General features: G+C 45.1%; 1 protein-coding gene across 3 annotated transcripts in view; it reads left to right on the forward strand.

Moving 5' to 3' along the window:
- The window catches only part of ETS1 (ETS proto-oncogene 1, transcription factor), a 131,764-nt gene that overhangs the window by 26,867 nt on the left and 85,099 nt on the right, over positions 1-19,798 (forward strand). For all 3 annotated transcript variants that reach the window (XM_078432947.1, XM_078432950.1, XM_078432948.2), the window contains exon 3: positions 3,320-3,464. In XM_078432947.1, the coding sequence (XP_078289073.1) occupies positions 3,320-3,464 (145 nt within the window). The remainder of the gene's footprint in view (positions 1-3,319; positions 3,465-19,798) is intronic.

The raw sequence follows: 19,798 nt of genomic DNA on the forward strand, positions 1-19,798 counted from the left end.
ACTGGGTATTTATTTACTTAAAGAAAATAAAAACCATAATTTGAAAAGATACATGCACCCCTATGTTTATAGAAGCATTATTTACAGTAGTCAAGATATGGAAGCAACACCGAGTGTTCATGGACAGATGAATGGACAAAGAAGATATGAGACACACACACACACACACACACACACACACACACAGGAATATTGCTTAGCCATAAAAAAAAGAATGAAATCTTGTCTTCTGTGACAATGCAGATAGACCTAGAGGGTATTATGCTGAGTGAAATAAGTCAGACAGAGAAAGACAAATACCATATGATTTCACTGACATGTGGAATCTAAAAAGAAAAAAAAAAAACAAATGAACAAACAGAAACAGTCTCGTAAATACAGAAAACAAGCTGATGGTTGCAAGAGGGGAGGAGGTTTGTGGGATGGACCAATGAGGTGAAGGGGATTAAGAATACAAACTACCAGTTATAAAATAAATATGTCCCGTGGAGATAAAAAGTACAGCACAGGGAATATATTCAGTAATGCTGTAATACCATTGTACGGTGACAGATGGAGGCTATGCTTACCATGGTGAGCACAGTGTGATGTACAGAATTGTCTTGTCACTATGGTCTACACCTGAAACTAATATAACATTGTATGTCAACTCTACTTGAGTAATGAATGTAAAAAAGAAATAAGTGATATAAAATGCAAAAACAAAATGTTCTCCTTAGGTTTCTACTTACCTTCGCAGGGCTCATAACAGACTACCCACTACCTATCTATAAGGATTCTCTCTGTACTATTGACTGCTGTCTTAGAAGGGTCTTGCGAGAACGGTTTAGGCAAACCATACACACACTGTCCCAAAAGAAAACAGGGCTAGACAACTTAGATTTCTCCTTTATATAATTTAGAATCAAAATTTCCTCCCTCAAGACCCTATTCCTACAGCTCTGGTACTTGACATTGACTTTTGAGAAAGACTCTGGGGAAATATCAAAAGATGGGGATAGATATTAACAACACACAGGGAGTCCAGGGAATATGTTTCAAATGGATTCAGCTGCAAAGGATTATTGAAGACTTACCTATTCTTGGGGATTCAAAGGCAGTTGCCTCAAGAGTTTACAATATGAAAATACAATGTCCCCAAAGTAGTTTGAACTGGAATTCAGGAAATGTTTTCTGACTGAAGCTTAGGGGAGTGTTCTTGCCAATGATTTCCCTAAATTTCTTGGTCCCAAACCCAAATAGGTAGCAGAACACCATTGCTCCATTTATATTCTAGTGGTTCTCATCAGGGTCTGGGAACAGAAGCCAAGGACGTTAGCCTTTGCTACTCAACAACTCAAGGTGACTCTGTTCAGTTCCAAGGGTATCACTACATTCTCAGCACCGTTGGCCCAGTTAGAAGTGGAACAGCCCCAAAGTAAACTTCATCCAGCTCTACTTTGAATGATTTTTTGAATATTATGGAGAATGTTGTCCCAATTAACGCACGCAAAATGTCCTTTGGGCCTCAGTGGTCATTTTTGTCTGTGCCACTACACTCTCTTCGTTGTCTTTACTGAGCTTAAGTGAATGGACAGTTGAAAAATGGGAAGAGAGTGTAGATAGTGAATGCTGAATCTAAAAGAATAGTGCAGAGTTTTTGTCTGCAGCTCAAGGGGAACGAGGGCATAGGAGATTCTCGAATGAGAGAATCTTACTGGAGGTTATAGCAAACTACCCTTCGGGGATGAGAATACCACCTGTGAAGCTGCTTTTGTTAATTAGCCCCTTAACATCGATAGATTTAACCACATCAAATTCTAGCAGAGTTTGATTCTCTTAACTGAGATTTTTTTATGGAGGTAGAAGGACCATGAGAGAAGAGAGAAAGAATGAAAAAGAAAAAGGAAAATAAAGGTTGGGCCAGTGGAGATTAGACTCCTCAGGAAATCTTTCTATGAATCTGCTGCTTCTCCTTTTGTGTCTTATTTTTTAATCCTCTTGCTCAATCCCAGGAATGTTAAGGGCCTGTTATAGTAAAATAATATCTACCTTATATTAGGATTCACATAGGCTACGACATGGATTATATATATTTAATTTTTTAAATTTATTTATTTTGAGAGAGAAAGAGAGCAGGGGAGGGGCAGAGAGAGAATCCCAGGCAGGCTCCACGCCATCAGCATGGATGTGGGGCTGGAACCCACAAACCATGAGATCACAACCTGAGCCAAAACCAAGAGTTGAACGCTTAACCAACTGAGGCACCCAGATGCCCCAACATGCATTTTATATTTTATTTTGTTTTATATATAATTTTCTTACACATATTTTATTTAACCCTTCCTACATATGAGGTAGGTATTATTCCCATCTTATAATGGAGTAGTAAACTGAGATTTAGATACGGGAACAGGCCTCGGCCCTTCACTAGTAAGCAGTACAGCCAAGATTTGAATCCAGGTAGACGCAGCTTCAAAGAATAGTGTTTAAACACCTCCAAACATGCCGCCTACACAGCCCATTTGCCTTCTTTAAGGAGTACTGGGTAGAGGCTATATTTTATGGATTTCCTAAAGCTGATGAAAGGACGGCACAAGTCCCCATACGTTGGGAGAAGCTGGAAATTTCAGTCTGGCAATCACTATCATCAAAACTTCTGCACAATTGATTGACTGAAAAATGAGTGATTATTATTACATAGGCCCACTTTTTGGTTTTCCCTTGGCATTTGTCCCCTACTGGTTCCATGATAATGGAATGTCTTGTAAGAACATCCGTTCGAGGTGTTTTTACAGAGTAAGATCACATGAAAATTCAAAAGCCAGGATTGTGTAAAGATGGCCAAGATTCTGCCTTGCTGTGAATCTTGGGTCTTTATTTGAAAATTAGGAGGGGCATCTGTGTGGCTCAGTGGCTTGAGTGTCTGACTCTTGGTTTCGGCTCAGGGTCATGATCTCCTGGTTCTTGAGCTCGGGCCCTGCGTTGGGCTCTGTGCTGGTAGCACGGAGCCTGCTTGAGATTCTCTCTCCCTCTCTCTCTTCTCCTCCCTCTCCCTCTCTCAAAATAAATAAATAAACTTTAAAAAAATAGGAAAGGTTGTTGTCCAATGCCTAAAGAAATGGATGAAAGGCAGTGCATGCACAGTCTGAGTAAGAGACCCTTCTTCCCTGTGTCTGTTTTGGGGGGAGGGGTGATCAACAGTTGGTTCTATTTTGTTGTCATCTATGGATGATTCCTACTCACATGCGGTTGTTTGATAGGAGGTTATTGTCCCATTCAGGTTAGAGTATAGAGATTTTCCTGTTAATATATTTCCGTATTTTTTTCCTGGTCACAGAGGCAGGGACCCATCAACTCCTACGAAGATCCTCGAATGGCCTGTGGTTTCCAGTCCAGTTATCACCCGCAAAGAGCTTACTACCCCTTCTGGGATGAGATGGCCACTCAGGAAGTTCCCACTGGTCTGGAACACTGTGGCTCAGGTAGGAGCATGAACAGAGGCTCGGGGTGCGGATAGAGATGAAGGACAGTGAAGTGTGATGAGGGCTGCATTCTCTGTAGCAACAACAGCTGCCGCGGCTTATGTGGGGACAAGATGCTATTGTTCTCCGGTGGAAAGTCCCCGGACTTCTCCATAATTCCGAGTTGCTTTCTTCTCCAACAACAGGAAGATGAAACTCTAGGAATGAGCCCAAGAGGGGTTGCTTCAGGTCTCCATTCTGTAAATAGTTCTGTCCACTGTGCATTTCCTGAGAGTTACCCATTGCAGCCTCATTGTTGACAAAGGGCCTAGAAGGTCTGTGGTCCTGAAGGAAGAGCTGGATAAACAGTTGGCCTTCTTACAAAACATCATTTCTTTCATTCATCTTCTTTCCCGCATTGTCCTCGATCTCTTCGCCTGTGCCCACCTGCGTCTGGCTTCTTTCTGGTCCGCCCCCTCTCTCCCTCCTCTCAGCTCTCCTTTGCAGACCTCCTTCCTCTCCTCCCAGCATTCTCTTCTCTCCCAGGCTTGCTGCTCATGGTGCTGCCCCCTGGTGATCAGGAATCAAACTCCTCCAGAGAGTTCTCCCCCGGGTCTTGTCTCCCAAAGACCCGACAGGTTTTGAGCGTCCTTACCCCCATTCTGTTTTGCCGAAGTCACTGGGTGTCTCACAAATTCCATTAGTCTGTGCTTACCTGCTAGCGTTTTTGTTAGTTTCTTTTTACTGCAAAATGTAAACCTTGATTTGGGGATTCTGAAGTGGTGGGTTCTGCTATTAAGTTCAATGGATCATGAGACCAGATTATGTATCCAAATACCAAAAAGCCAGTTCAAATCTATATTTTCTTCCAGGATGAATTCTTAGCCTAAGAAATCTCATTACTCTCACAAATGGAAAATATATAATTCCGGGGGTGCCTGGGTGGCTCGGTGGGTGAAGTGTCCAACTCTTGGTTTCAGCTCAAGTCATAATCTCATGGTTTGTGAGTTCAAGCCCCATGTTGGGCTCAGGGCTGACAGAGCAGAGCCTGCCTGGGATTCTCTCTTTCTTTCTCTCAGCCCCTCCCCTGCTCACACACTCTCTCTCAAAAGAAACAGATAAACTTAAAAAAAATAATAAAATAAAATATGTAATTCTGAGGCTAACATAGGGAGAAAGCCACTGGGGCACTAACTTAAAAATATGTAATTCTGAGGCTAACACAGGGAGAAAGCCACTGGGGGACTAACTTAAATGCAACTTTTTGTTTAATGTTTCTTTACTCCACATAACGATACTACTTTTTATAATAGTGGAGAGGGAACACAAGTGTTAGTTTTGTTGCCCATTCTTTGTCTTTGACCAGAAATACCAAGACACAAAGCAAGATGCTGTAGCATCTTGGTGGGAGTTGGAAGGAAGGCATGTGAGTTGCTTTCCAGTTGCCTGGCTCTTCTTTAGGGCAGAATGAAATCAATCCTTGTGTTCCCTAGTCTCTCAAGTCAATAGCCATTGATATTTGTCATATTCTTCAGGGCACTGCCCTTGGATTTCAGACATCAGACATTATGCTGTCACTTTCTGCTTGGTTCTCCCAAGCATAAATACAAGTGTCTCAGTAACTATCTACCCATTTAAACAGGAGACAGGGAGGATTTGCACCTGTTCACAGGTTAGACTTAAGGACTTAAAATTCTAAGAGATGAACAAAGCCATCCTTTTTGATTCTAAACAAATAGATCTTTTTAAATAAAATTTTTTTTTTGAGAGAGAGAAACAGGGGGAGAGGGAGAGAGAGAATCTTAAGCAGGTGCAGGGCCTGATGTGGGGCTCAATCATGACCTGAGCTGACATCAAGAGTTGGACGCTCAACCGCCTGAGACACCCAGATGCCCCTAAATAAATAGGTCTCATTTGTATAAGCAGAGGGTCAGAACGGCTGTGCCTCTATTTGTATAATTCTTGAAACTTACCAATGCCGCTGGGCTTAAGTCTTGTGTCTTTGAATGCAATCCAGGTTAAAGTTACCTTGCCTTAACCCTCTCTGCTCTAGACGGTGCTTCTGTTTGCTGCAAGTTACGCCGTATTAATAGCCGAGGTTATTCCACACTGGTCCATGGCCTCAAGATTAGATGTCCCTTCTTCATAGCTAAAAGACATGGTCCTTTTTTTTTTTCCCAGCTAAGAACTACATAAATTCCCAAGCAAAGATGGTTTTTCATTCTTTTCCTTGTCAAGGTCCTCAAAGGCAAAGGAGGTTTTTTTTCGGAGCCAATGACACAGTGTCTGTGACGCATGGGAAGACCCTCTCAGGGCGAAGCTGCTTTAAAATGCAAGGATTCATAGCCATATGATATAGTCGTTTTCCCCACTTCGTCCCTTTTATTGTTGCAAGAAGAAGGGAGCTGGGGTCACCCAGACTGGTGGCTTTTTAGTAGGATGGGAAGATGGGTCCTAAGAGGACCTGGGTTGTCAACAACCACAGCTCAGAAAATACTAGAAAGCCTCCATGGGGAGCTGTGCCTTGGTGGCAAATGTGAGGTCCGCAGTTCCCTCTGCCCTAGGCTCCCTCTGATGGAAGTATCTGGCAAGAACCCTGAGCTTTTGCAGCCCCTCCTTTGCCTTTTGAGCTGTCCAGACGAAGTAGCTGCAGCGATTATTTCTGGGCTGTGGTCCAGCCCTCCTCAGTGATGGGTGTCCTTTGGAAGGAGATTTGGGGTTACAGAGAAGGGAAATGAAGATGTGGACCAACCAATGATTTCTCCAGCTGCAGCACATTTCCTTGGAGATGTGTTGAGTAAGAAGAAAGAGAGAAAAAAAATACGCTACATTTTTTTTTCATCTCCTTTTATCCTATTTTTAACTTCAATTTCCTTCCCGTCCTCCGTCTCATGGCCACTCCCCACCCCCGCTCCTGTCTCACGTTTTGTGCTCGCAGAAGGGATGAATGAACTTCTTTTCCAAGGACTCCACATCTGTCAGTGACTGGAATACCCAGCAGGAGGGGCACTCCAGGAACATTAGGCCCTTTGCTAATAATGTGGCTCCTATTCAAGGAGGGGCAGAGGCTGAGGAGGAGGAAGGGGGTGAGGGAGGGAGAGGGAAGAGAGAGAATGAATCGAAGAGAAGCCGTGAGTGGGAGAGAGCCTGCCAGGTGAGCGGGGAAGGGGGGGGAGTGGGGGGGTGGGAGGGTGGAGAGGGGGGAATACTCAGTAACCAAGAGAGTCAAGAATGGGTTGGACAGAAGAATAGACGGTAAAAGAAGCTGCTGAGGAAGACAGAGAAGGGTGGAAATAGACAGGAAATAAAGGTATTGGTAGAGAAGTGGAGGAGGATGGGAAGAGAAAACGAAAGCTGAATGGGAAGGCAGACGAAGGGGAGCCCGGAAAAAGACAAGGCAAGAAGGGGAGGGGAAGATGATATGATATGAAAGAGCACAACAGATGAATCTGAGGACATTAACTATACGGCTAAAAAGGGAAGCCACATTTGCATGCAATTGCCTGTGCAGCTGTACATTTCTTCATGACAATCTTGTAGTCATCATTTTCTTTTATTTCTACCTCCGCCTCCCGTCCGCCTCTTCCCCCTCCTCCCTATCAGCCTGGAGCCATTCGCAAGAGCCAATGGGGACGGCGAGCTGGTGTTCTGCATGAATGAATGGCCCTTTCTGTCTCAGCTCTTCGTCATCCCTCTGTCAGGGAGTCTTGTGAATCAATGGAGCCCCTTACACGAGACACGGCCGAAATGTCTGTTACTGTTTATAGTCTGACTGGAGTGGAGCCCACTGACCCTGCCTCCTCTCTGTTCCCGTCCTCTCTTGTGTCCCCAACATCAGCCCTTCCTCTCAATCATCATAGCTAGAATCACTTTTTCAGTCAGTCTCTGACTTCTTGTCCCTAAGAACTCATTGACATTTCACTGCCATTAACTATTATGACTAGTTCCTAACCGCAGCCCTGTTGAGAAGGGACGGAGTAGATGGCAAACCATTTTGGGATAGGGCCAGTGAGCTCAGAGTGGTGCCAGACCCAGCTGGAGCCATGCCGTGCCTGTTTTCCATTGGGAACTAGAAAACTGACATCGGAGACCCAACTGAGCACCCAGGCCACAAGACCACAGTCCATCCCTCTGATTAACACCCGTCCATATTTAATGTCAGTATTATGAATGACAAGAGTGCATATCAGAAAATACGATGCTTATGGAGCACCCTTCCAGAGTGATATCCTATCAAGTTATTTTTCATTTCACGGGTGGATTTGTCTTGAATTAGCCAAACTTACGGATATGATGCTGTAACCGGGGTTCACTTTTGCGAAATAACTGCTTAGGGCTGGAAAGCCGTCTGTAGCTGCAGAACATGGTATACCCAACTTATACCCTTATGGGAATGAACCTATAGTGTCATTATCACGGTCCTTGATTTCAGAAGTAAGACAACACTCTTTTTCTTCTTGTAGAATGCACCTTGGTATGCTTTTGGTCATCAAACACGGTAAAAACGTCACCTGCTCACATTTACAGCATACTTTCCACTTCTTAATTCTTCACGAGAGAGGAAGTATATAGAGTATGTTGGTAAAGAATCCAGATTGTGGAGCCAGATTGCTTGGGTTTGCACACCAACTCTTCCTAACCGGGTGAGCTTAGGCAACTTACTTTGTCTCTGTACTTCCATTTCCTCCTGTACACCAGGGGTTCTCAAAGTGCCAGCATCACCTGGAGGGCCTGTTGAAACACAGGTTGTTGGGTTCTATCCCCAGGGTTTCTGATTCGGTGAGTCTAGGGTAAGGCTGAAGAATTTGCATTTTTCACAAAGTCTTAGGTGCTGTTGCTGCAGCTGCTGCTGGTGCAGAGACCACACTTTGAAAACCACTAACTTAATCTATGTAAAGCTCAAAGCAGTGCTGTCACTTAGCAAGCACGATATGAATGTTTGCTATCATCACTCCTTGCCCCGAAATGTCCAGAAATGTCTGAGCATCATTGAGTCATAAAGTGACCCCACTGATTGGTTGAACACTTTGGGTGGTCGAGTGCCATCCACTGGAAACAGAGATGTACGGAGAAGGGGAAGACTCACCCCTTGTCTCGAAGCAACGTTGTTCAAGCGTGTATGGGGGGGGTACGTTTACACGATAGACGAAATGGTTCCCATGTGAAATATTATACTTATTCATAAGATAATGTTTGGCAGCGTGTGCAACTTTGGATCTCACTCTTTAATATTTCCGCGATAAATTCACTAGTAAAATGGTAGAACGAAAGAATGTCTTTCTCAAATAAACTTTGGAAGTTCAAGTGGGAGATGTGCTGGGAGACTGAGTTTCTGGTCTCTCCTGGGGCTTTGTCGGAGGGCCGGGGCGGCTGGGAGAGATCAAACCCCGGCCAGTGTTTGGAAAGGGCTATTGACAACCAGGTGGGAAGTTTCAGCAGGAGAAACATGCCTCCAGTTTGGCTTTTAAGCGTTGAGAACATTGAGAGAATGCCAGGCACACTTGTTGAATGGACATTCACCTTGCTCTGAAATGTTTACTCTCATAGCAGGTTTGGCCTCTCAACCGACTATCTCAGATGGCCCTGCGGTTTTAAGGAACAGTATTTTAAACACTGTCTGCTACACATATCTGGTCTTTCCTCATTTGGGGTGTGTTTTCCTTCTCTGGAGGACCTGTTTCAGTTTCTTGGTTCTTTAAAAGCAGTTCTGATCCTGTGTGTGTATGTGGGTTTCTGGGCTGTTGTGATGTGCATCATTCCTCCGGGGGAAAATTCTGACCTTCTCAGATGCTGACTTGATAGATGCCGCCTTTGGGAAGGAGGAAGGTCTAACCATGTCTTAGGTTTTGGCCATTCGCAGAAGGCTCTGGCTGGGGCCCAGCTGCCCTGACAAGTCACATCCAGGGGACAGGGTTGAGGGAAGCTTGATGCAAAAGTACCCTCTCCCCACCTGCATCCCATCTCTGAGAGGACCAGAGAGGACTAGAGGTTGCCAGGAGGGAAAGAAGCAGGGCCTGCCTTGCCTATGTAGTGCATTAGGAAGAGACTCTATATGCAAAAAAACGACCCTCCACCCTTGCTATATTATTCTGGTCTTCCGGTAATGAGATGTCTACAAATGCCTGACCCTGTTCTCCATAAACGAAGGCTATCGCTCTGGCCATGGACTCAATTTGCTCCTACTCGCCAACGTCACATCGCCTCCTCCTTTCTACTCCCACCTCTTGACCCCTTGGCAGCTTTCGAGCCTGGGCTATCTCATCTTCAGATTACATGAACTGATCGGAAGAAGTTTCTGAGTGTAAGCGGAAGGGTGTTGAGTCCAAACAAAGGGTTTAGCAGTGGCATAATGGAAAAAGAGCATCAACGTGCCTGGAATCTTGTGACCTCACCTCTAACAGGTGGGCTACGTGTGCTGATTGCAACCAGAAGCAAGGCAGACCCTGCTTCTTTTCCTCCTTTTAAACAGGGGTAACACTTAAAAGGCCATGACCTATAGCAGGTGGTCAATAAATGTTACCTTCCTTCTTGTGCATTTCAGCATGATTTCAGCATGAGCCAAAGTAACTAGATGCCCCACCCTTATCCAATGAATCTTGCCCACTTATCTTGCCCAAGGGCAATTTTCTGACACCCTCCCATTTTATCCTTTGTGTGTCTCCTTTCACCAGTGAAGGGAGAAGGGAGCCTGGTAAGGACCAGAAAGAGAAGCTCCACCCCCACCAGGGCCCAGAGACTTTCTCTCTCTCTCTCTCTCTCTCTCTCTCTCTCTCTCTCTCTCTCTCTCGACTTCAGCAGCCCAGGGAGGTAAGCAGTGTAAAGGTCTTCACAGATGTGAATCATCTCTGTAGGTGCTTGGGGAGGAAGGACCCCGAGAAGAAGAACCCGTTCGCGGAGTTACAATCAGAATACAAGCATTCTGTTGGCTACCCTCTCTGCATTGCTTCTCAAAAATCCTAGGATGTAACAACATTGCACTGAAAATCCCAGGGGGCTGGGGAGGAGGAGGGGAAAAAAAAAAAGTTCTCTGAACTTTTTCAAACCACAAATATTTGGTCCGAGTTGGGAAAAGGTCCCCGGGGCACCGAGTTCTTATTTGATTCAAGCAGTTTGACCCCTTTTCTGGCACTCCTCGAGTGGGGGGTGGAGGGTGGCTGGGGACGGTGGATGCTGCGCCTGGCGTCGGCCCCCGCTTGGCTCGGCCGACCCCGCTGCACTCTGTGAATGGAAAGCTCAGGCTGGGTGAGTGGTGTGGGAGCTGGAGTCCGGCAGGGAGGAGAGGGCTGCGTGGGACCGTGCAGGGGTGGGGGGCTGGATGAGCAGAGACAGCCTGTTTTTCTCAGTGTCTGGCCGCGGAGAGACTCTTACTCTCTCTCTCTCCAGATGTTCTCTGTGTTTATAGCTGCTGAAGCAGGCGACCCAGCTCCCTCATTAATAAGTTTCTTTCTTGCACTGCGGCCAGGGGTCTGAGCCTGGAGCCCGCAGCTGGAGGAGGCTCGGTGGGGGAGGGCCGCCCGCAGGGGGAGGCGTCTCGCTCCCTCCCCCAGCCTCCGCGTCCCTAACCCCTACCCCGCCTCCCTCCTCTGCAATCCTCCCAAAATACACGAGCACACAAAAAGAAAAACACCAGCAGATTTTTTATTTCAGAGAGTAAACACTTGGGCCATGGGGGTCTGGAGGTTATGGGAAAAGAGGAAACCATCAGGCTAATCAGGCAGGCACACACTTCCCCTGCTGAAATAAAACAGAAATCATTGCTCCGCAGGGCTGGCGGGTTAACCCCCGCGCTGCCAGCGAAGCTGGCGCGGGCGGAGAGAGCCAGGAGGTAGGGCGCTGGAGGACGAGAGAGTTCTTAAATCTAGATCCAGACAGGGAGGAGAGGAGAGGGGAGTGAACTCCCTGGGCCTGAATGCCTTCCATTCAGTCTGTGGTAGCACATCTGCCCATGGCCTGGCTTTGGAAAGAGACGGTTGGAACAGAAGAGATTCTGCACTGAGATGCAGTGTTGCAAGAGGTCGGAGGGAGTTCTAGGTAGGTCAGGGAGATAGAGAGATAGGTAGGAGAGCCTAACGCTCTACCCAGAGCACACGTGTGGATTGTTACCGTTTAGAAACGAGCGCGAGGGTTTTCCGGGTCAAGGTTTTGACCCTGCTGCCTACAAGCTCTGTACCCAGGGCCAAATCACTGAGCCCTTCTGAGCCTCAGTTTGCCCATTTGTAAGACAATAGTGCCTCCCTCACAGAATTAGTGTGAGGAACAAAACACCACACTGAAGGTGGAAATGGCAAACACCAAAGTCAATTTCATAGATTGCTGTAAATTGATCAGGTTCCTGTCTCCTTCTGCCCCCTCCCTTCCATTCATTCCTTCCCTTCTCTCTTCTTTCTCTTCCTCCCTTCCCCCCTCCCTTCCTCCCTCCCTCCTTCCTTCCTTCCTTCCTTCCTTCCTTCCTTCCTTCCTTCCTTCCTGTCCTCCCCTCCTTTCTTCCCTTCCCTCTTAAATGCCTTGCTTCAGCTTGGACCTTCACTCCCTCGCCCTGTTGCTTTCTGTCTGGAGAGCATAAATATCTCTTGGGCCAGAGGTCAGAGGCCAAACATGAGTCCTAATTGCACTGTGAGAGAAATTACCTTTCCGCTGATGTATAGGGCCACCTTCGGCTCTCAGAGGCTGCCGGTGTGAGTGGTCCGGCAGCTTTCCGTTCAGACCCTGCCCCTGTGTGGCAATCTAGTCAGTTGACCATCCCCTCTCCCAGATCACTGGTTTATAAAAATAGGGGCGTGCGTCCCCCAGTGCATTCCTGAACACCCCAGTGAGATGCACTTCCCACCTCTGTGAAAATGAGTGGCTCTTTCGAACTCTCTGGCTGCTGAAGAAAATAGACCTGTGGGACCTCTCATCCTTGCAGGGTGGCATTAACAAAACAAGACAACAGGGCTGATTCCCCAGGCTGTTCTGCCTCTTTCCCACGTCTCCCTGGACTCGATGCAGTGGTGCTTGAGAAACAGAGGTGTGGGTGATTTGAATAGCCACAGAAGCAGGGTTCTGGTCACCTTTGCTGTTCTCTGGATTTCTTACCCGCTTCATACATCGTGTTAATCAACCCTGACAACTTTCTGCCAAGTCTCAGACCTGCAGATTCTCATAGAGCAGGGATGCTTGACCTGGCTGAGACTCAGAAAGGCATGATGCCTCCGCGATTGCATGCAAGGAGTTTTCCAAAGGGTCTGTGGCTTTCCTCTGGTTCTCCAAGTGATCTGAGACCCCCAAGAAGTTAAGAACTACTGCTGTCCAAGAGAAAAGGTACTTTTGTAGCCCCAACAGCATTCAGCATGCTGTATGTGGAGAGTATGCAAGGCCTATTTTGTTGAACTGGACTGAATTCTGTGGTGGAAGCTTCCTTCCTATCAATCCTTTGTCACCACTCTGGCCAGGCCCAAGAGAGTGTATTTAAATCTGGAAGCTGAGTCTATCCCATTGTGTCAGAGACACTGGGCATTGAAGTCTTGGCTGAAGTCCAGCCACATCTCTCCTTTTTCTTTTCCAACACCCCCTTTCATTTCATGCTCTTTTAGAATGATCTCTTCAGGGCCGCCCAGGTGACTCAGTCGGTTAAGCGTCTGACTTGATTTCGGCTTAGGTCATGATCTCAGGGTCGTGGGATCGAGCCCCGCATCAGGCTCCGAGCTGAGGGTGGAGCCTGCTTGGGATTCTCTCTCTGTGTCCCTTCCCCGCTTGCACTCTGTCTCCCACTCTCTCAAAGTAAATAAAATAAAATAAAATAAAATAAAATAAAATATCTCTTCAAATGTCCATGAAGGTTATGGATTTGTGGCCTCTCTCCTGTGAGGTGGAGATGGGGGAGGCGCAGAGCACTCCAGGCCACTTCCGAGTGCCGCAGGAGAGTCACCCGGTGATCTGCTTCTCACAGACTTGTCTCTGGTGACAGACCAGCACCGCTATCCTCTGGGGGGTGGAAAGTGAGCCGTGGAAACACTGCCTCCAGAGGGGGTGGGAGTCCAGAGCTGACACCCCCACCAGCAACGTGGACAGAAACAATGATGGCCCACAAAACTCCAGAAGCTGCATATTCCCAGCCAACCGCCTCCCACTCTGGGCATCCTTCAGGGTCTCAGCCCTCATTTCTGACCTTTGGCCTCTTGTGGAACCATTGGCTGTTATATCCGCACCCACAAACTGGCTTGGCCAAGTGGAGACAATTTTCAGAAGCCTTCCATCTAGGGAGAGAGATTACCCTACCCTGGGTCGGCTACTTTGAACGGCCCAGTGACATCTCAGCATTTTCTTCTTTGGTCAGTACAGGTGGATGTTCTTAACTGAACAGGGCTTAGAGCTTACATCGCGTTGATAAGTTGAATGTTGGGTTTTATAATGAAAGTGGCTGACATGCCTGCGGCCCTGTTCGTGGACAGTTGAGTAAAGACTGGAAAGAACAGAAAAGTTGTGTCTGCTTCAGCCATACCTGAAATATTCAGGCATTTCATCAGTACTTTGTGCTTTGAAAATCTGAGGTTAAAGTTCCTGAACAACAAAGCCAACCTATCGTAATGCAAAATTCCTTTGACTCTTAGTTTTTATTTTTTTATTTTTTTCCCCAACATGGTTCAGCTCCCTCAGAATTTCCAGTTAGATAGCTGTGCCTGTCTCTATTTCCTGTGACTTCTCTCCTGATTAATTAAAAGAATTAAGAATATAGAGTAAAAAATAGTCCATATCCCATTCTTGTTTAATTTTAAATATTCTTATTGTGTAAGAGAAGGCCTGCCTTCTTTCTAGAACAGATTGAGAGGATGACTAATTGCCGCTCATTAAATACTTTCTGTATGCTAAGAATTGCACATATGTGGTGATTTCACTCTTCAAACTTTCTTGTGAAGGTGATCTTATGACCCATTTTGCGGGTGAGATGAATGAGGCCCGGAGAGGTAACTTTGCTTCCCCAAAGAAGTCTAGCTGTAACTCTGGGAGGTGGGGAGAGGGTCATTTCAACTGGGATCCTACCCCAAAGCCCATGCTCTGAACCATGAGGCAAACTTGGCCTGCCCCCAAAATGTTACTTAGGACTTCACTGTTGCCTAATGCCTGCCCTATGGGATAAGAGAATGTAAGTTTCCTAGTTTTTCCACAAACCAGAGACCCGTGAAAATCTTGGGGCTGAATAGAGACGGTGAGCGTGGGTAGCCTATCTTTCCGGACCTACTCTCTGGTTCCTTTTAGTCTGACATTGGGCACAAAGGAGCACGGTCATCTGCGAGCCCTCTTGGGAGAATGTGTTTTCCTCTGCTGGGCATTCACTTAGGGTCTGTCACCTAAGCATCACACTCCCTTCGCCCCCTTTCTCCTTCTCCACCAACTAGCGTTTGGAGCAGACAGAGTCGCTGAGCAAGACTAAACCCTAAGAAGTTTGTGAAAGGTTATACCCTTGAAGCTATCCACAGTGAACACAGCACGTGCTGAAGTTTACACAGACTTCTCAGACCTCTGAATAGAGGGACTAATTGTGGGGAAGCTGCTTTTCAGCACACAGGATGGGCTGTTCTCTGTGGGTTTTACTATCAAAAGGCTTTTAAAAGTGCAGTGTAGCCATTGTTGAATATTTCACAATGAATTAAATACCATTTTTCTCCTCGCAGCTGTTCCGTGTGAGTGAGCGTAGAGTGCTTTTTTTTCCCCCTGGCAGAAGACGTCTGCTGTATAAACCCAAGCGCTGGGGTAATGAGATTATTTGTGTGCGAATTCTTTAGGAAAAGCATTTCTTTATTTTCAACTCAATGTGATTCGGGGCTGCTGCTCTGGAGACGGGAGAGGGGGAGCCTTGGAAAAGAATGGAATGGAAATGTCTCTAAGCAGAATTTGGAGCAGGCAGGGGTGAGGGGCTCAGAGATGGGGCTTCAGGCCTCAGTGTATTTATCCACATTTCCCCCAGGGCTGCCTGCCTCTCCCAGCCCTACTGACTGGGCTACGGAGGAGGGAAATTCCATATACAATATATAATATATGAAAATATATAATATATAATTATATATTCTATTCCACATATAGTATATAATTCTGTATATAATATATTATATATGTTATATATAATATGTATATTTAGTAAATAATCACTTTTCCATCTGCCTTTTCAAAATTTCTTCCTGCTCTCACAAATTTTAGTGGAATTGAAGGAACCCCAGTTTTGCTCTCTACCTGTTTTTACATCAGAGAGCACCTGAAAACTGTAAGTTGTGAAATATATAAGGAAAACTGCTTTCCTGTACCACTTAGGGTGGTTTCCACAATTAGGACATTTTCAACCTTACTGGTGCTGTGCCATCAAGTGCTATATCAAGGGAACACTCCTCTTCCCTTGCTTGAATTACTTTTCCTCTTCAAATTTTTCACTGCCTTTCATAGAAATCGGGCTTCAGGTAAGCAGTGAGTTGGAACTGAGTATAAAATCAATTAAGATTAAAAACTATGAGGACTTCACTCTTCTTTGTAAAGTATTATCAGGGAGTTACCAGGATCCCTTCAGATCCTCTGGAGACTGAGGGGAAAAAATGGGGAAAAAATGGGAAAACAGGGATTTAGATGAACTATGGTGAAATTTAACTCTGAAATCCATTATTCCAGGAGTTTGTGAATTGCCTATCTTCTCAAATGTCTTTCAGGTTATTTCTGAAGTAGGTTGAGTAATTTTTTATTATCCTTCCACTTCTATAATGTAAGACAAAAATTTTGAAACCTTTTAAGGGAACTTGAAGGGAATTTTTAAAAAATTTTTTTTAAACATTCATTTTTGAGAGCGAGAGAGACAGAGCATGAGCGGGGGAGGGGCAGAGAGAGAGAGGGAGACACAGAATCCGAAGCAGGTTCCAGGCTCTGAGCTGCCAGCACACAGCCCGACGCGGGGCTCGAACCCACAGACTGTGAGATCATGATCTTAGCTGAAGTCAGACGCTTAACTGACTGAGCCACCCAGGCGCCCCTCAAGGGAATGTTTTAGGAAGCCATCAAGTGGGAAAGAGCAGGTCAGGCATGAAAATAAAGCTATTGACTTTGAGAATAATCTTTTAGAGTTTCTTCAATGAGTGAAGCAAAAAGGGGATGCAGCGAAGCATGCCCTTAGGAGAACTCACCGAATAAGATTTGGGGGCAAAGGGCAGAAGGTTTGAAATGTAATTCTGAATCTTTTCCCATTGCTATCAGTCACTTACGTAATCTTTACGCTACCCAATTTGCCAATATCTATGGCAGGTGGGCAAATGGAAATTAATCATTCTTCCCTCCCTCTAACCAAAGTGAAAAGCAAGAGGAAAGCAAGCGAGGCTGTGTGCAGTTTGGGTTGCTTTAAAACACATAATCATTTCCCTCTTCCTGGTGTGTGCTACTATTTCGCCATGAGCATATATGCCCTGCTTATTTTCTTTGCAGTAATTATTATAAAAATAATACATCGCTTTAAAGAAGATGTGTCAGTTAAAGAATACTTCGGGGGAAAAGGCACTTTGGTTTCATAAGTTAATGGTTACCGTTAAAGTCTATTCTCTGGATATTTTTTCCTATGAATAGTTCACCTGGATATCACACAGTTATCCACCTGAGTTCATCGCTTTCTCTCCTGCCTCTGTAACCTAACCTACACCCTTCGTCCTGTCTGACCAAGTGATCTACCAATCACCAGCCTTGAAAACTAGCTATTATTGACACCCTCCTTTCTGGGACCCTTGTGTTGTTTAAGGCTCTTTTGGTTTGCCTGTGGCAGAAATCTGGCTCAACTAGCTTAAATTTAAGAGGGAATTTCTTGATTTACAGAACTGAGAAGTCCAGAAGAGCCAGTCTGGGGAACCCTACGGAATCAATGATCTTGTCAAGTCCTTTGCCCTCCTCTTTCTCTTTCTTTCTCCTTCTCCTCCTTCTCTCTTAGCTCCTGTCTTGTGTTTTCTAGAAGGGAAGTGGGAGGGGTCCTGTACCGGAAGAAGAGGGGAAAACTATAGGGATACCAAAACAGCTGATGACCACTATATCCTAATATTAAGTTGGGTACAAGTCCTGTCAATCTCATCTTCTAAATTTATAAGGATTATTGTTATTATTATTATTATCATCGTCATCATTGTCAATCTCTTAGTTCAGGCCCCGGTTGCATTCCCCCAACAGTGGTGAGTACCTGAATTGTAGAGATTACCCGACTGTATTGCGATCACTGGTTTTTGCCTTTCCTGTTAGTCTATATGCACCTTGAGTGTAGGCTTTTGTCCTTGTCCTGTTCCTAGTACCTAGTAGAGTGCCTGAATTGTCACAGGCACTCAGTTAAGGTCTGTTGGATAAGTAAAACAGGGTTATGAGATTCCTCTGTCAGGAAGATCGTGAAAACTACCCAGGATTTTAAAATCAGTTAAGAAGTTACTAAATTAAAAAAACAAAACAAAACAAACAAACAAATAACCCCCCAAGCCTTTCAGACAAAATCCAAAGATTGTTCCATAAGGCTCTTTGTATTCATTGTCTCTCCCTGTAAGGCCGAGGGAATTTACCATTTATTTCCATCTCCTCAGTGCTTAGCCCCAGTACCTACCATAGAGCAGAGGATGTGATGAATGTCTGTATCCTGGTTGTCCAAGCTCATCATAGCTCCTGGTGGGGTGGTTGGCATCTTGGTCCTCAATTGGACCAGAGGTAATTCAAGGTTTTTGAGCGGTTTAGGGTCTTGGTTACATTAGAGAACTTTTATTCTGTCTCTATCAATCAACACATATTTGCCAAGCCCTTATTCTGCATGAGGTATTGGGCACACAAAGTAGGGTGGTACACTTATGCTCAAGGAGCATCAGCATAACCTTGATGGGAGGCTAAGACAGACGTGACCACGCTGGGCAGTCAAAGGAGCGCCGGAAGTGTGGGAATTGTAAGGAGAATATTCTTGCTGTATACCAGAGTGAGGAGACACCAAGGCGACCTGGTTCCTCCTGTGGCCTCTTTGCAAGTGACGTGAAAGTGAAGAAACAGTGTGTTTGCGTTGAACAGCACTCACTTGTCCAAACTTGGTCAGCGGAATGAGGATGGACAGTTTGATGTGAACGGGGGTTGTTTTACTGATGTTTAGAATAGTGGCCACTCTTGCTCTGCTTTATGTATCCTCCCTCACTGTTATTCTTTCCTTCTTCACCCTGTGTTGATTTTCACCTCCCTGGCCCTGATCTGGGCCTTCCTGACCGCCTTCGGAGATGAGTTTAGACTCTGCTCGGGCCTCCCAACCTGAATGAAATGTTCCATTCGTTAGGTCTGCTGCTCCTCACTTCATTAGCGTTCCTGATGTTTATAAAGCCAGGAGATAATATTTTTAGGTTCCATTTGGAGTTTCCCCGGGCAGCCTCTCTCTGAGCCACTTAGGAAGTTTAGAAAAGAAGGTCATGGAAATGTTAGATGTTTTTCCACTGAACTTTGGCTAAGCAAATGGTCTTGAGATGATGTTCATTGACTCCACTGGGCAGGCTTTACTGGATGATAGGAAATTCTTTTTCTCTTTTATTTGTCTTGACTTCACCTCTGGAAAAGCAGAGGTTTTTTTTTTTTGTTTGTTTTTTTAGAAAGTTTTGAGATGAACTTTATTGGGATATAATTCATACACTATGCAATTCACCCATTTAAAAAAAAAAGAATTTAAGGTTTTAAAATACATTCCCCACAATTTAATTCTAGAACATTTTTGTTTCTCCTAAAGGAAATCCCATACCCATTAGCAGTCAGTCACATTCTCCTCATCCCTCCCACCCTTCTGCACTAGTGGTGCAACTTTTGTCTAGAACTTTGCCCATTCTGGCCTTCTCTTGTAAAGGCAGTCTTACAATATGTGGCCTTTTGTGACTGGCTTCTTTGACTCCTTTCAAGAGTTATCCATGCTGTAGCATTTATTAGTACTTGATTCTTTTTCATCACTGCAGAGTATTCCATTATATGGATATGCTACATTTTATTTACCCATCATTTGATAGACAGTTAAGTTGTCTTCACTTTATGTCTGTTATAAACAATGCAGCTATGAACATTCATGTATATATTTTTGTGCCAAGGTATGTTTCCATTGCTCTCTGGTTTATACCTAGGAGTGGAATTGCTGGCTTGTATGGTAACTCTCATGGAACTGACAAACCATGTTCTAAGGTGGCTGCAACATTTTACATTCCCACCAGCAATGTACAAGGGTGTCAATTTCTAGGTAGCCTCTCTGACACTTGTTCTTGTCTGTCTTTCTGATAGCTGTCCTAGCGAATGTGAAATAGTACCTCATTGTGGTTTTGATTTGATTTTCTTTAAAATATTTTTAATGTTTATTTATTTTTGAGAGAGGGAGA

This window comes from Panthera onca, chromosome D1 (assembly GCF_046562875.1).
Source record: "Panthera onca isolate mPanOnc1 chromosome D1, mPanOnc1 haplotype 2, whole genome shotgun sequence".
Lineage (NCBI taxonomy): Eukaryota > Metazoa > Chordata > Mammalia > Carnivora > Felidae > Panthera > Panthera onca.